Source organism: Dendropsophus ebraccatus, chromosome 12 (assembly GCF_027789765.1).
Source record: "Dendropsophus ebraccatus isolate aDenEbr1 chromosome 12, aDenEbr1.pat, whole genome shotgun sequence".
Classification (NCBI taxonomy): domain Eukaryota; kingdom Metazoa; phylum Chordata; class Amphibia; order Anura; family Hylidae; genus Dendropsophus; species Dendropsophus ebraccatus.
The window spans coordinates 51,263,569-51,280,135 of NC_091465.1; the positions used below are offsets into that span (position 1 = coordinate 51,263,569).

Sequence of the window (16,567 nt, forward strand, 5' to 3'; positions counted from 1 at the left end):
AATTTTTCAGGTGCGGTCCCGTCCCCATTTGTGGGACTTGACTGTGCGTGGCTACCACGACCGCGTCCTGCGTCGCGAGACGTGGGAGACGATAGCGGCTGTGGTAGTCCCACAGTGGGGCGATGTGACGGACAGCGAGCAGCTGCGGATGGGTATGTCGTGTTGTCAAATAATGTATGACATAAAATTGTGAGAACAATGTCCGATATTTCTACCAAGACCTCGAAATATCTATCAATTATTAAAATCTATCTATTTCTAATAAATCTTTGCTTTTGTCAGTCCGAGCAGTGGAGACACGCTGGTCTAGTGTCAGGGACCAGTACCAACGGGCGATACGCACGGAGGAGAGGGGTGGGGAGCCGATCTCCATGCGCTATGCGCCTTTGTTGGATTTTATCCCGAGCCGCAGTCAACGGCAGTAAGTATATTTTTCTTATTCCATAATGTATATAGTATCATATAGTGTACAATATGTAATACATGAGATAAAATGTTATATGGGAGTAAGGAATTTTAATTCTGCCTTTGGTTGTTCAGCAGAACCTGGTCCATACTCACTAGCAGATCATCTCATCCGATTTCACCAATCTGCCTCTTTATGTATATGTTTTATAGGAATGTGCAGACAATTATCTTTAATGTATCCCGATAATTTGACTACATACACTATTGCCATTCTTTATAAGGCCCTAGTTGTGTCATGTTTGTTAGCCTTCATGCTGGTGTATGTGACTGTCCAGAGAGGGTTAATGTATCCTGACCAATCACAATAGTCCCCTTTGCTCACACTCAAACAAATGCTTACACACCACTCTGACTCGTGCTTCAACATCCTGTCATTTCTCTAAAATATGTTAGTTTCTGTCATGGCGCTAGAACAACATCTCGTGATTTTTGCAGATCACGGTCACTCCCTCAGTTGTTTAGCGTGTGCTGTAGGTGGCAGAGCCAGTAAGCATGGTGAATGAAATGGCTGTTTCTATGCAGCGGATAATGTTTTATATTTAGTGTCCTACAGTACTAAGCAGTCCGAGAGCTGTTCTCCGGCCCACACTATTCACTTCCTTTATACTCAATGCTGGGCGGCCTGCTGCTCTGTCACTGTCTCAGTGTGGCCTGCGGGGATCTATGACAGGTACACAGGCCTCTTACTGGCCGCTTGTGTATCTGGTCACATGACTAACTCAGGCTCCTCTCCCTGCTGGGCCACATTAAAAAACACTTGTTGTTGTGTTGTCACCAGAATGGTTCCATGGTCACAACATGCCCTGAAGATGAGAGCATTGTTTCCACACTCAGAACGGGGAACATTTTTGGCTAATGTTTTTTTGTTTAAGTTTATTAGAAAACACTAATGTGAATGAGTTAATATAAATAGTTGTATGTCCTAACATAGGATGCGCATAGTACTACATAATGTCTTCGTGTTACCAAAACACACATTTCGACATACTGTATGTTATCAAAACTTAAACATTCGATATATGAAGTACCTTTATGAATGTGTCCATATTAGCTAACCTTTCTGTCTCTCCACAGAACCAGTGGCAATTTCGCAGACCCACCGGGAGGACAGGATGCTGCTGGTTCTGATGTTGCAGCATCACAGCAGGAGGGGGATAGTGCCACGCCACCGCCATCACAGGAGCCTGGCAGTCCTACTCTTTCTGAGGGCACGGAGCCGATGCCAGGACCTTCTGGCTCGACTTCCATGCACGAAGAGGAGGAGGCTGCAGCACCATCAACATCTGGTGCAGGTCCTAGTGGTGTGCCCCTGGCAGCTCGGCCACGTCAGCCACTCACGAGGCCCACTACTACCACCACCAGGAGGCGTCGGGAGCAAGAAGAAGCTCATTCAGCACTGAGTGAGTTGGATCAATCTGTCGTCAACTTTGTCAGGCGGTTTGATGGAGGAGATGATCAGAATGATTTCTTCTGCTACTATCTGGGAGTCCGTTTACGGAATCTCCCTACTAATCTGGCACGTAGTGCGCGGATGGTTACAGAAGTGCTGCTGTCGTGTCACGAGCAGATTGACCCCGATACTTTCCCCGACCCTTGCTATGTGGGCGTCCTCCTACAATCTGTGTATGGGTTACACTCACGGAGGCCACATATCCCGCCGGAGGGCTTTCTTTTCCCCGAGACCACTGCGCCCCCACCTGTGCCCCCACCTCTCTCCCCCCTTGTCCCCCCAGCATTGTCCCCAGAGCCACCTGGTGCCATGCCCCCTCCATCTGAGGGTACTAGGGCCGTTCCTAGGCGCCAGCCACGGCGTGGACGGCGCTCTCGGACATCTCGTTACCCACGACGTTTATGATTTCTACTATGTGATGTATGAGGCAATACATCATAATATTATTATATTTTTTTGTTTTAATTTTTCTATTTTTTTTTTTTTTTTTTTTTTTTTTTTTTTTTTTTTTTTTTGGTTTATGGCAAGTGGTCTCCTTTTTCAGGCCCAGAGAGGTCATTTTGTGTTAGGGTAGAGTAGGGTCCATGTCCCTGAGGACACCTTACCGGGGTGACATGGTACACTCTGTTTGAAAAAACAGTTTGCTAAGATCCTCATTTAAAAGAATCTATAGAAAAAAGTAAAATCATAATGTCTTTCCTTTAGCTATCTCCAGGGCGAATGGTTCTTGTGTGTAGGGGCCCTTGTTAGCAGAACCAATATGTCACTACATTTAAACGTCAATAAGGAAAAAAAAGGACTGTCATACAAATAGATGAGTTCCTAAATGCAAGTGTCTGATGTGTCCGGTTTTTACATCCATTACTGACTTTTGTTGCCTATGTTTGACTCAGCATCTTGCACAGAAGGTTGATTTGTGAAATGTATCCTTTTTGTTAACCTTTATACACAATAATGGGTTTAATGTGATATTTCATACAGAACATGCAGAGTTTGGTGTAAAATTATTTTTGATATAATATTTAATTCAACATTATAAGTATTTTAATGATCAACAATAAAATCCAAACTACATTTGGCCTGGAGAAAACAATGCTACATTGTGTGTGTGTGTAAGTCGAATAGTTGACATTCTTCCACACACATCTGCGTTGTTCTCTCTCGATTGGGAGGTGTAATGTACTGATTTGGCTCAAGGTTACTAAAGTACCGCGCGCTTACACAATGTACTGTATCCTAGAATAAAATCCACATTTTCACACATGGAGAGGCCTAAAGCCTTGCCAAGGATACATCAAGGATCTATTCACATGTTTTCAGTTTAAAAAGCTAAAAATTAACCATTATTATGTTTGTATTGGTTTGGCCTTTGCACATAGTGCAGTTAATGGATGTGTTGACGATATATATGTAACATTTCCCACAAGTCTCAGGCTTTTATTAACATGTTGTGTCACTACGCTAATCATTGACTCAGTGTGTGCTGGATGAATATCTGATAGTCTGCTCCTAGACTGGCCCACGAGATCGGCCTTTGGGAGCCTGCAGCAGAATGCAATGATCTGTCTGCAGTAAGCTGCAGCTTCATGCGCCCTTCCCCCTCTGTCCTAATCTAACTTTGACTTTACTATTGTGACATCATATTGCTTGGCAAGTCTGAGAATGTTTTTGAATAAAATTCCTTGTGTATTTATATAATCTCTCATTTTTTCACCTCTCCCAGAAAAAGCTTAGCTGGTTGGGCACTTTGTTTCGCGTAATGATTTGCATTAATGCGACATGCCTATTTTAGCCATGTATACAGATGGCAACACTTTATCAGTCTGAATACAAAGCCTCTATTTCATATGGTAATTCAAAATTTCGTAACCCTGTCAGTAACCAAAGTGAAAACTAACGTTGATTTCTAGTCAACAGTGGCCTTTGCCGCCAAGGGCTGGTTATTTGCATATGTAAATGAGTGTGTTGGCTCACATATGGAGCTAGTGGCTGGGCTGATCCACCGGTTCGGTAGCTCCAATATAGAATGGATCACAGAAATCGTGGGGCCCAAGCGGCAAGCAGGTACGACATGGTGCAAACAAAGGGGTGTAAGGAATGAATCTAGGAATAACAAACGTGTTGTTCTGTGGTCATTTCATGGCTGAGCACCAGTTTTCTCCTTCTGGAGATTACACCTTAGTTTGCAGTTAACTGACGACCAGTGAGTGCCTGGCCTGAGGGCTGGGTATGAGGTATCGTTGGTACAGGTGTGCTCTCGGCCTTGTCAGAGAGTGGACATGTGTCCTGGACCTTTGCAGGTGCCTTTTGGGCCGGAAGGGAAAGGAATGTTGTGTTTGTGGTCCATTTCTTGGAGAAGTGGCCAAATGTTATATAGCATTGTTAGTGCATGTATCTGAGTGCCACCCTGCACTGTGGCTAGTTGCACCTGTGTGATGAGAGCAGGATTGCCATTTGGCCTTGACATAGGATGATAGAAGAAAGGAATTATTTATTTGAAGCTTAGCCATGAGAGAAATATTGTTTGCCACACATTTCTCACGGTCTTATTTTGTAATTGTCCTTGTATATTTTTAAATATAACTCAAAATACAGGGATGAATGTAACAACTGTTTGTGTCCAGGCTTCACCTAGGCCGTGTCCGTGACTGGATGGAGATAACAAATGTATCATTTTGAGTTCCTATGGGTAGAAGCCAAGGTTATTTAGGATGTGTCTGCATTGTAAGAATCTGCACTTTGAAAACCGTCGCTGGAAGAAGAAGTGATTTGGACAACAAAGCCGGAGTGATTCATGGAGCCCGAGATGTATCCTGATCGGTCTGTTATAGCCGTCGGCCAGCTGATCAGTGAAGTAAGTATTTTCTGGAGCTGTTGGGAGTGCTTTATACATAGATAAGATCATCGATAGAAAGATTTCGATCGTCCTTTGGACTCGGAGAAGATAGTTGTGTGGCCGTGACTTAATGTATGACTGTCATTTGTTGTGTGAGTCACATTTACATACATGTAATTTAGAAGTCTTGTCTTTTATATCGCTTTTTGTGATGTCCAAAAGTCACATCTGTAATTGCATCCTGTTTAAGTGGTAAATAATTTAGTGAAAACAAATCGATTATGTAATGATCAATAGATGCTAGATAATATTTATTTTGTGTACGATTGTCTATAGTCATTTAGTGGCACGATACATCGCTCCGAGTAGTTTATGTAAGTACGATTGTGTGTAATTCCTATGTGTTTGCCATCAGGGGGCGCTTGAAATCCAGCAATGACTGCATGAGTCTTTTCAGATGTGTGTGTCTCCTCCAAATCTGTGAATGTGTTAGCTCTTTCGGACCATGTAACGCACATCGTATTTTAGGCGAGATTTGTAAGTAATGGCTGGTCGAGGAATTGTCCTTGTAATAGCACATGTTGTTGGGCAAACAGGGCGTGACTTAGGATTGCTCTTAGCGAGATGGCCGTGCAGCGAACTCTCTCCCTTCTCCCTCCTCCCTCCTCCCTCCTCCCTCCTCCCTCCTCCCTCCTCCCTCCTCCCTCCTCCCTCCTCCCTCCATGATGGTTGTTGGCGGCACATACATAGTAGAAATCCTACCATATAATGTGCTGATAGTGTCATCATAAGGAGGTCGCTTAAATAGTACGCAAATCACGCACAAGATCCGGCGCAGGCTGATGATGCTATAGGCTAGCGACACAGCGTGGACACGCCCCCTCTCTGTAGTACATGCACGTCATCAGTGTGCGTAGCGGGGTTGTTGTTTAGCCGGAGTGTTTGGTGTGCTGTGCTAATTCTGTTCACTGCTCGGCTAATGAGTATTTTGGCTTTTAGCGCTGCTCTGCTTTGTACTTTGTCAGGCGTTGTAACGTCGGAAGCACACACAATCCGCAGCAGCCACGTTCAAAGAGGCGTGGCCGACCATTATGGCACTTGTAGTGCAGCGGCTTACGACGTGACAATGCCGGACAGAAATGGGTAAGCTGAGCATCGTTACATGGTGTCACATAGCAATTCGCCGAGCACACGACACGCAATAGTTAACCCCCCCCCCACCCCCGCTACGCCCAGTGCTGAGGTGGCGAGACTACAGAGAGGAGGCGTGTCCCCCCGTGTCGCTATCCGATCCCAGACCCCCGCGGCGGATTGTGGCCTTCCATTCCCTAGTAGTAAGCACATATATTTAGGGCAAATACTATGAGGACATGATGTGAGTAGTAGTGTACTGTGTATATGATATGTGGCGCCAGCAAACATCATGGAGGGAGGGAGTTGGCTGCAGGTGAAGCTGGAGACCCCACCCACATAAGTGACGTACTATTTACAATCAAACATGGCGTGTAGCATGTGACATGGGTGTAGTAGCTATGACCTTATTGACTAATAATTTCTAAGACGTTACTGTAATTATTTTGGATTTTCAGGTCCATGCTCGGCCAGTGCTATGGGCCGGCCCTGCGCCTGGGTACAGAAGCCGGCTAACACGGAGTGCCGCATGGAGGGAGGTTGCCCGGATTGTATACCCAGATTGGGACCAGCATACTAGATTACAGCAATGGATAATTGGTAAGTTGTTTAGCCACTGTGGCAAACCATTAACTCGAGTGTTATGGTCACCTGACGCTGATATATTCCTAATGTGTGGATGCTTTTGCTTGAAGCTAACTATGTGGAGACCAGGTGGTCCAGTGTGAGGGACCGATTCATCAGGCAGCGACGGCAGCTGATCAGGCGTGGGGCCGCCCAAGAAGAACTGGCCGCTTTGCGTTTTGCCCCAATGCTGGGTTTCATTTTGAATTCCCCCAGACGCCGCAGGTAAGTGTGTGTGTTAATTGCATGTGTCCATGGTAGGAGCAGATGATGATGGAAGTAGCTCAGTGTCTTATGTGTGCAGACATAGACATGTGTTAGATTTATATAGATTGTATACATCGAGGCTCAAGCAGGGGGAGCAGTATATTTAGTGAACACTTTAGAGTAATCTCGATTTCGGGAAGATGAGGCGCCCCCTGCTGGACACCAGATAACTAACAAATGCAGCCTGGCCTAACCGCTTTGGGAACAGCTTTTGATCCCTCCAGGATCTAATCCAGAACATGAAATGGCAGTTATGCCAATAGCGTGGACTGTCTTCATAATGTTTAAACAATGTACGCAATGTGTCCATAGAGTAAACTAATGTTCCACTCGGGTGGCCTTGTGAAGACCCACATTTTGGGTCAACAGTGTGTGAATATATTGTAAAAAGTTCTAGTGTGGCACCTCGTACATAGAAAATAGTGTGAAAGCAGGCAGAGTGTAATCCTGCATTGGATGCCTCCATTTTAGTTATCTGGCTAAATATGTCCTTAAACAAAAGTGCCATCTTAGATAGTGACCAGTGTTGTTTTCTCCTCAGACCACAAGTAGTTCAGCAACCAGCAGAGGCCTCATCGGATGAAGAGAATGAAGAACCTAATCTGGCAGAGGGGTTGGCCAGGACTCCACCACCAAGATGTCAAGAGGGTCCTGTGGAGCCTGGCGAGAGAGAGTGACATGTGCCTTGACCGTCCAACAACATTTGTGTTTGTTCCGCACTCCCTCTCCTCAGCTACACCAACACCACCCCTTGTCTGCTACACTGTAGGGCCTTAGTGCCAACCGCGCCTTACTAGCATTAATAATTTCCTAACATTTGTGTGCACCAGGACCACATCAATAACACACTGTTTAGAAGGTCTGGCATCACATTAGCTAGGGATGACAATAACAGCTTGGGGGGATTGGGATGTCCCTTTTATTTTTGTGGTGCCAGAATACAGTCAGGCTGGCTGTGTCCTTCACATATTGCCCACACTATTGCCTCTGCACACTATTCTAACTTCTGTCAACATGGTCCAAAGTAGTCTCCACACACCCTCGCCCACATCCACCCACACACACTATCATGTGAATGTTTTATTTTTTGACATGTAATAAATCCATTGCGACATATCTTGTTGTTTCCCGAAATCTTATTTTTTACTTGTTTATGTTTTAGTGTTTAAGGGTTAAAAAAACAAATTATTATTGACTGCCACTAAGGAACTACGAAATACGCTTCAAAATACTTAGTGGACTTTGTTTGCATAGAAAGCTGTATTGAATGTTGCTATTGTGTCTTATAAAATTTAGTTGTATGCTTTACGTTAGTAGAAAATGAACACATGCTGGATGTCCTTCAGGAGAATATTTCTAATCATATGTGAGACATTGCTGTATGTGTTAAAATGAATGTGTCATGATAGGAAATATTATAATGTAGTTAAGTATTTCATTTATCAGGCCAACACTCTCCTGCTGTGGCCACTTCCTGCCTTGGCCACAGATGGCAGCAGAGAGCACTGTCATACATGACAAACAAGGAATCGCAACATTCACTACATGTTCGTAGTAGGTTCACAATACGTGTATTTGAGTCAGTATATTTTGGTCAGTATTGTTAACAAAACCAGTAGTGGCTTAAAAACACAAAGGCTGTGTTCACACAATGTAGAAATAGAGTGGCTGTGCGCCATTTAAAGTGAAATATTGCTAAGTTTTTTTCTAAGAATGGATGTTATTTGGAAATGTCCTTATTTAGTGTTTTTATGGCGCACATCCACAACATTACAACATTGTGTCGAGATCCTTTGGGTGTTTAGAATCCACTGCTGTTTTTGTTAGCTATACTGAGTGAAATACACGTATTGTGAAGCCACTAGCGAAGATGTAGTGAATGCTGCGATTCCTTCTTTTTGAGGTCTGAGCCTGCTCTATGCTGACATCTGTAGCCAAGGCAGGAAGTGGCCAGAGCAGGAGAGGCTTGTGATGAGCACTAACATATTTTGTGACATTAATGTTATTATCATGACACTATCATTTCCACATAGAGCTCTATGTCCGATGGTAGTAGAAATCTCCTCCTGCAGGACATCCAGCATGTGGTCATTATGTACAAAGTGGAGGATATATAAACGTACACACAATAAACTACATAATGTAGCGTTTACACTGGCAGATTGATGTGATGGATTTTGGATAAGAAATCCAGGAGATGACTGTAGACAAGGAACAGGTGATCAAGTAAAGAGCGAGATTTCTAATCTTTGAATACACTCTTCTGTGTTTTACAGAAAAAAAATGGATGATAAAATAATATTTTTGAACCGCAACCTAAGTAGACCACATCCAGCTGGCGCACCTGGGTGATGTGTGGAGGGATATATGTGGTGTGTTAATAGTGATTGTTAAGAAGTGAGATGGACTGTGGCACTAGAAGATATCAGATCCTGTTACATATCCCACACTAGAAAGTTAGACATATAGTGCGCACCCTGCTGGTCACTCCATAGGAAATGCACATGTTTTGATCACATCAATCTTTCAGCACACTAGGTTCAAAGGACTATACAATTAACATTAGCATGATGTGACCATGCTCGATAATTACTGGCCAGTAGTATATCGAGTGAGGTAATGTGTATTTTCGAACACTACTATGTGGGAACACACAACATGTTTTACATACATTGAAAAGGCAGACACATTGTTTAGTCGAATAAGAAAATATATTTTTTGTTTTAGTAAAAAGAGAATGAAAATTAAATATCAACCAATACATCGGGTTCAAACAACAAAAGAAAATAAAAAAACACACATCCCAGAGACAGGTGACATACATGCGGGAAAACATCAGTCCTGTGGCCGTGGCTCATAAGGGAGGCTGTGAAAGGGGCACGGGCACGGCGCCTTCAGGAGTCATGAAGTAGTCAGCAAAGAGGTTCCTGACCACTATCCCGCGGTTGAGTTGTCTCCCTTGGCCATAGTTGATAGGGGCACTAAAAGCTGGCAGTGTCTCCACGTTCACCTCCGGGGTGGGAGCATAGTCCCGAAGGTAGTTGTGGAGAACACAGGCAGCTTTAATGACCATGTCAACTGTGGCCAATTTCAACTGCAGGGCAGTGGTAAACACTCTCCACTGACTAGTCATGATCCCGAAGGCGCACTCCACGAAGTTACGTGCCCGGCTCAGCCTCCGGTTAAATAGTCTCCCCCGTTCATCCAGCCCTCTCCGTGGGTAAGGGCGCAGCAGGTTGTTCAGTAAAGGGAAGGCTTGATCCCCTACCATGACGAATGGAGCGGGATGCGTGGTACCCGGAAGAGGAGTGGGAGGAGGTAGAGTCACGTGATCTAAGAGTATGCGCCGCCCAAACTCTGATCTCAGTAGCGCCCGGGAGTCCCCAGTACTGCCATAGGAGCCGACGTCGATGGCAAGGAAACGATACGTGGAATCAACAACCGCGATCAGGACCACAGAAAAAAATTTCTTATAATTGAAATACTGTGATCCTGATCGCGGTGGTTGCTTCACACGTATGTGCTTACCATCAACCGCCCCTATACAGTTGGGGAAATTGGCCACAGACTGAAAGCCTGCTGCTGACTGCAACCAAATCTCCCGGGTCGGACTGGGCATCACGATGGGCTGCAAATGCTCCCAGATCACGGCGCACGTGCAACTCACAATTCCAGAGATGGTGGACGTACCAACCCTGAATTGGAGGTGCAACGATACATAACTCTCCCCTGTCGCCAAGAATCTGTGAAAAAATGAAAAATAGTATTTTATGATTCTATTTCACATTCAGCTACATATTAAATTATTACATATTTTAACACTATATTAGATTTCACTACAATTACATGAACAAATAGTTCGCATTAAAATAAAGCATCTTCACCTTAACGTTATGAGCAGACGTCCCACAGGAGGGATGGATTTCCGCATGTAGGTGTCCTGTCTCTGGAGATGTGGGGTCAAAATGGAAAGTAAATTATCAAAGGCCTCCATAGGCAGGCGCACGAAGTCCTGGAACTTGTCAGGATGTCTGCAACAAATTAAGAAAAATATTGATCACTAATATTACACACAAACACACATCATAGGAAGATGTCATACGGTTTACAAATGTTGAAATTAACATCAAACGTTGTAAGGATAAACAAAAAACCGAATAAAATTATGGACTTTGGGGTAAACATTTGTGGACAGTAACCTTTACATTTGCAATATTACATTCAAAGATTTGACGACTTTGATGTATTCAAATCGACATACCGTCGCAAATCATCATACAGGCAACCAATGTGGCCCCGGGTCTCCCTCCGAACATTGATGGGGTGGACCCAATATCGCCGTCCCACCTCCTGCAGACGGCGCTGCTCTGCGTCTTTTTGCCTCTGAGAAGAATTTTTAAAAAATTAAATTTATTATTTTTAAGACATCTCAATTAGTCACAAAATTATTACACAGTTGCATTTAAGGACCTTTGGTCAACAGTACTTAAGGGAGCTTGCATAAACAATACATTTAAATCAATGTTTTACGGATTATAAGCCGAAACAGTTTGTAAGGCTAGTTTGAAATAAGTTACATAAAGCTTTAAAAAAAAAAAAAAAAAAAAAAAAAAAAAAAAAAAAAATATAGAGACTTACACACAAACGCTGGTAATAATTACGCATCTTCCACAGGATCGAAAGCACCACGAGCTGGTGCTTGCGGCGCAGCCTCATACGCCGGGCTGGCCCATAGGGCGCATTATTAGCGCCATCAGACATCTTTTTTTTTATTTTTTTGCCATTCAAAACACTACAAGCATATGGGCGTACTTCGCGAGTGGGCGGAGATTTTATAGGGATGTGGGTGTGCTTATTTGGCCCGGGGGCAGATTCATGAATCAAATACATGCTTTTGAGCGGGGCCAAACAAGCCAAGACACATCATGACACTACGGCCGGACTCTTACGATAAGACCGTAAGTGGTTTTCAAATACAGCCGCCAGACCACCCGGAGATGTACGGGACAGAAATTTTAACGCCCGCACTGTTACTACGTGTGAAACCGGCCTCAGGCTGCATTCACACGTTCCATGTTTCGCACGGAACACGGACGTGGAATGCCTGTAACGGACTCTCCCCCTGCCCAGGCAGCATCTGTAATTAGATGCTGGGAGCGGGGGAACTGTACAGATATGTGCCACGCTGTAATGACAGCGCTGCGTGGCTGCTTCATTACAGCGCGGCGCATATCTGTACAGTTGCCCTGCTCCCAGCATCTAATTACAGATGCTCCCCAGGCGAGGGAAAGTCCATTACAGACATTCCATGTTCGTGTTATGTGCGGAACACGGAACGTGTGAATGCAGCCTAACAGTCTCAGGAGATTGAGACATGAATTGCAGCTGACAGATTCGCAGTTTTACCTAATTGTTGCAGTTTTACACAAAAAAAAAAACTTCCGTATTTTCAATAGAGTATGTTTAAAAAAGTGTGGTTATAAAAAACAAACAAAAAAACATGTCTTTCCTTATGTGCAGAAAAATGTAAAAAGTTATTTTAAGGTTCCCTAGGTCAACTTTACAAACTTTATAGCTTTATAAACACATTAAAATCAATACGAAAATTGCACCAGAATCGGCATAGAAGATTAGATTTTTTTAGAAGGTTTTCTCAAGTTTTTTTTTAAAGGTTTTTCTGTTTTCTCATGTGATCCTCAGTCTGCAACAAAGTCTTGTTTCCATTACGGCTTATGATGTAATTTCTCCATCTTGCAAACCCAGAAGAACATTCAAAGCCTATGCATGTTATTCTTGGTTGCATTTGTACCCAGGAGCCCAGGGCTGCAAGGCAACAGCGCTAATCACTGAGTCACCATGCAGCCCAGATTAGCCTATGCTTGTTATAAAGAGCAGAGATGCTTTTATGCTCGGATTCTGTGTATAACATAATGACATTTGTTTTTTTCTTTTAAACAGGTATTCGATTTTTTATCGATGAATCACTCGTACCATCCCGAATTAAAGAGAGATACCAGACAAAGATGGAGTTACCCAACAAGAAGAAGAAACTTTTTCTCTTTGGCTGTCTGTTTATGTCAGTCCTTACATTCTTTGTATTATACCGATTACAACAACGTATAGAATTTTTGACATTTTCCGGTAATGTGCCTATATCTTTAATATGTCCAAAAGAAGAAAACAATCTTTTCGACGAATCAGACAATAATGAAAACGAGATAGTAGCTAGATGTAAACAGTCAGGAATATGGACTATAAAACCGGATGGTCGGTTGGGAAATCAGATTGGTGAATATGCTGCATTATATGCCCTGGCCAAAGCAAATAGACGTCGGGCTTTCATACTTCAAGAAATGCATAACTACCTATCACCAATATTTAAGATCTCGCTGCCAGTTTTACAAGACAGTGTTGCCAAGCGTGTCCCATTTAAGGAATACTGGATACATGACTGGATGTCAGAAGAATATAATCACATTGACGAGAGTTTTATCAAACTGACAGGCTTTCCTTGCTCCTGGACATTTTTTCATCATCTTCGGGAGGACATTCTAAGAGAATTTACAATCCATGACTATCTCAAGGCTGAGGCCAACCAAGTTTTGGAAAGCATCAAGGGTTCTCGAAAAAACGTCACCTACATAGGGGTCCACGTCCGAAGAGGCGATTATGTTAACGTTATGCCAAATGTTTGGAAAGGTGTGGTCGCAGACAGAGGTTATTTAAAGAAAGCCATGAATTATTTCCGAAATAAATATGAAGAGCCGGTTTTTGTAGTGACTAGTAATGGAATGAAATGGTGTAAGCAGAACATTGATAATTCCAGGGGAGATGTCTACTTTTCAGGGGACGGCTATGAGTCAACTCCAGGCAAGGATTTTGCACTTTTGGTTGGTTGTAACCATACCATTATGACTATTGGGACATTTGGCTTTTGGGCAAGTTACCTGGTTGGCGGAGAAACTATTTACCTCACTAACTTTACACTTCCTGAATCGGAATTCTTGAAACTTTTTCATTACGATGCTGCATTCTTACCAGAATGGATAGGGATTCCAGCTGACCTATCTCCACTACTGCACTAAAAGCACTGGAAGTAAAGCCAAAGCTGCCTAAACCACATACACTCACACAGACTTCTTACATTATTTATGGAGAAAAGTTGCTAAACAAGTACAATTATTGACAGAGCTAAACATTTGTGTGAATGATTGTGTTTTATTGTGATTATTTATTTGTTAGCTTTCTATACAAAATTGCCTATGGTAAAAATGTAACTAATATTTTTGTAATGTCTAATGCATAGAGTTGCACAAAGCCTATACAAAGGCATAATGTCCATAATGTCCACAATGAAGAAAGAAACCTTCAGGTATTGAATCTATACAGTTTTTTTTAATGCTTTCTTTTAGAAATGACACCAATCCGGTCCACATGTTGTCAGTAGTATTGCAGCTTAGTGCCACTGAAGTGAATGGGGCCGAGCTGCAAAGTCACACACAATGTATGGCACTGGTGTTAGATCATATAAAGGCATGTTTTACTGCTCATGTTGTATACTTCATTTGCATTACTTTATATTATGAATGCTACAAACATTAGAGCAGACATATGCCATTGTTTGCTATGTGTATATGTTACACAATGATTCTTAACACATAGGAGGAAGGAATTTAAGGCTCGGTCAAGGCTAGGTCAATTTAAGATATGACACTGGGCAATCTTGGACAGTTACCTAGCCAGTAGCCAGGCATAACAAACACTCCGTTGAAAAGGCAGCTGTGTACTAATACATATCCTATATTTGTATATTACAAGGTCATATCATCATAAAATATACATGAATAGTTCTTCCTTTTGGCTTATATGGACATCTTAGAAGGTGGCATTCCCCCTTCATGATGCCTATAATACCTCAGTTTGGGAAATGATAAATTGGCTTATAAATCCTGGTTATTGTAACAAGTGCCAATGCACACTAAATGGAGAAGATGTATTTCCAGCCACTGAGCATTTTTGGTCCCTCATAAATTACCCGATCAGGTGACAAATAAGTGCTCGATCAGGACATACCTAAAGTGATCAATTACTGGACGAACCAATGTTCGTATGATGCCAGGTCATCGGCCAATGTAAATGTGCTTTGATCTGATCATAGCCGTTTAAAGTGTACCTTTCGTTTGAAAAAACATTGGACATGTCAAAAATTGTATTTGGCCATTGTATTTTCTTAAATTACAATGACCAAAGTATGTACGTAAAACCAGGAATTTTTATTTTTTAAATTTTATTTTTAGTAGGTTATTATGGGTGCAGCCACCTTGTCTAACTGTTTTTTTAACAGCATTTACAAATATGCTTTACAGCAGACTAGAGTTGATTGAACCTTGGAAAATCCTAGGTTCGATCAAACTTAAACATTCCTGAACCTTCCGCATTAGATTGCTGATATCTTCACAGTCCGTGGGGAAGGAGAAGAGTGTCCGGGGACCACCTGGAATTCCAGGCGGTCCCTGGGTTGTCTTCTACTTCCCCACGGACCGTGAAGATATCAGCAATCTAATGGGGAAGGTTCAGGAATGTTCAAGTTTGAAAGAACCTAGGATTTTCCTAAGAAGACCTTTTCACTAGAATGGGAATTTTCTACACAGAATGACTGCACAAACTGATGCAAGTAAATCATTGTTCTGTTCAGCATTTCTTTCACTAGGTTTTACCCACCTCAGCAAACTAATCACAATGTAACTGAACACTGACATTGCTGTATGAAATATATTAGAGGTAGTTCAGCTGTATACCAAACAAATCTCACCAAATACAATGTTTTTGTCACTTAGTCCAAGCATTACCTGATCTCGGGCAGCTGATTTTTCTGTGGCTAAAAGCCCTTTTACATGGGCCAACTATGGTTAATGATCATTCCTAGGAACCGTCATTGATAAGATAATTTGCCAGTGTAAAATAGCCAACTGAGCGAGCAAACACCAACGCATCAGTTGATTTCATCTTTTGTTATAATAATTGTTATGGGCCACACATCTCCGTGTCTAAACAGCTGATTGCACAATTAATCCTGCCATGTTAATGGTCCGTTTACACAAAGCGATAATTTGCCCAATCGATTGTTAAATGTAAAAAAATCAACAATGGCACCAATGCTATAGTTAAGAACACGGGTTAAGCTGTATACTACACCTTTTTTTTGCAAATGATTTTAAACCTGCAGTCTTAAGTGCCTTGGTAATATTAGGCTGTCTCTTAAGGACTTGTTTAACCACACCAGTGCAGGACTACTGTCTTCAGTCAAATGAAAGCTGCCTTCATACTGGTGTTAAATAAAAAGGCTCAAAAACACTGTTAGCTGATAGTCAACAGGGAAATATGAAACCCCATAATCACATGACGTTTTGCATTTGGGGCATTCAGACTTTAGTAATGTTATGGTGAGGGTATAGTGTTACACAGGGGGGAAAACCGTATGTAATGTCAATCAGCATTTTGGTCTGTTTTTCTGGTGTTTTTTCCCTGATTCTTAAATTAGAATTCTTAAGTCTTATGATGAAAAAAGTCACACAACTTGTAACAAGACAAACAGAACGGATAAAAATGGCAATTAAAAAAAAAGATTATATTAATATAGATCAAATTGAAAAAACACCAGAAAATCTGCTATAAAAATACCTTTTAAGAAACCTTTAAAGGGAACCAGTTAACAGGATGGAGATTTTAAAACCAATACCAGTATGCAGTATGTATACAAATTACTTTTATGTAGGCATTGGGGTGGAGAC

General features: G+C 42.3%; 2 protein-coding genes and 1 long non-coding RNA gene across 6 annotated transcripts in view; 2 read left to right on the plus strand and 1 right to left on the minus strand.

Annotated features, from left to right (window-relative positions):
• LOC138769227 (galactoside alpha-(1,2)-fucosyltransferase 2-like) overlaps positions 1-15,193 on the plus strand; it is an 89,522-nt gene extending 74,329 nt beyond the window's left edge. For all 4 annotated transcript variants that reach the window (XM_069947549.1, XM_069947548.1, XM_069947550.1 and 1 more), the window contains one exon: positions 12,735-15,193. In XM_069947549.1, the coding sequence (XP_069803650.1) occupies positions 12,735-13,861 (1,127 nt within the window). In that variant the 3' untranslated portion in view covers positions 13,862-15,193. The remainder of the gene's footprint in view (positions 1-12,734) is intronic.
• LOC138769949 (uncharacterized) lies at positions 67-1,680 on the plus strand. Its single transcript, XR_011359355.1, has 3 exons — positions 67-152; positions 283-421; positions 1,543-1,680. It is a non-coding gene; the product is annotated as an uncharacterized lncRNA (long non-coding RNA).
• LOC138769601 (uncharacterized) lies at positions 9,472-11,344 on the minus strand. The gene is made up of 3 exons (XM_069948172.1): positions 11,038-11,344; positions 10,661-10,807; positions 9,472-10,519 (listed from the first exon to the last, which is right to left on the minus strand). Exons 2-3 carry the CDS (start codon positions 10,768-10,770, stop codon positions 9,631-9,633), a joined length of 999 nt encoding a protein of 332 aa, XP_069804273.1. The 5' UTR covers positions 10,771-10,807; positions 11,038-11,344; the 3' UTR covers positions 9,472-9,630.
• Positions 15,194-16,567: the final 1,374 nt, after the last annotated feature.

What these genes read in the sequence shown, in the direction of transcription:
- LOC138769601 (XM_069948172.1), bottom strand. Translation starts at nt 10,770, where the DNA reads ATGGAGGCCTTTGATAATTTACTTTCCATTTTGACCCCACATCTCCAG. An exon ending in CGTCTGCTCATAACGTTAAG is followed by an intron (nt 10,520 to 10,660) that starts GTGAAGATGCTT and finishes ATTTTTTCACAG; the next exon opens with ATTCTTGGCGACAGGGGAGA.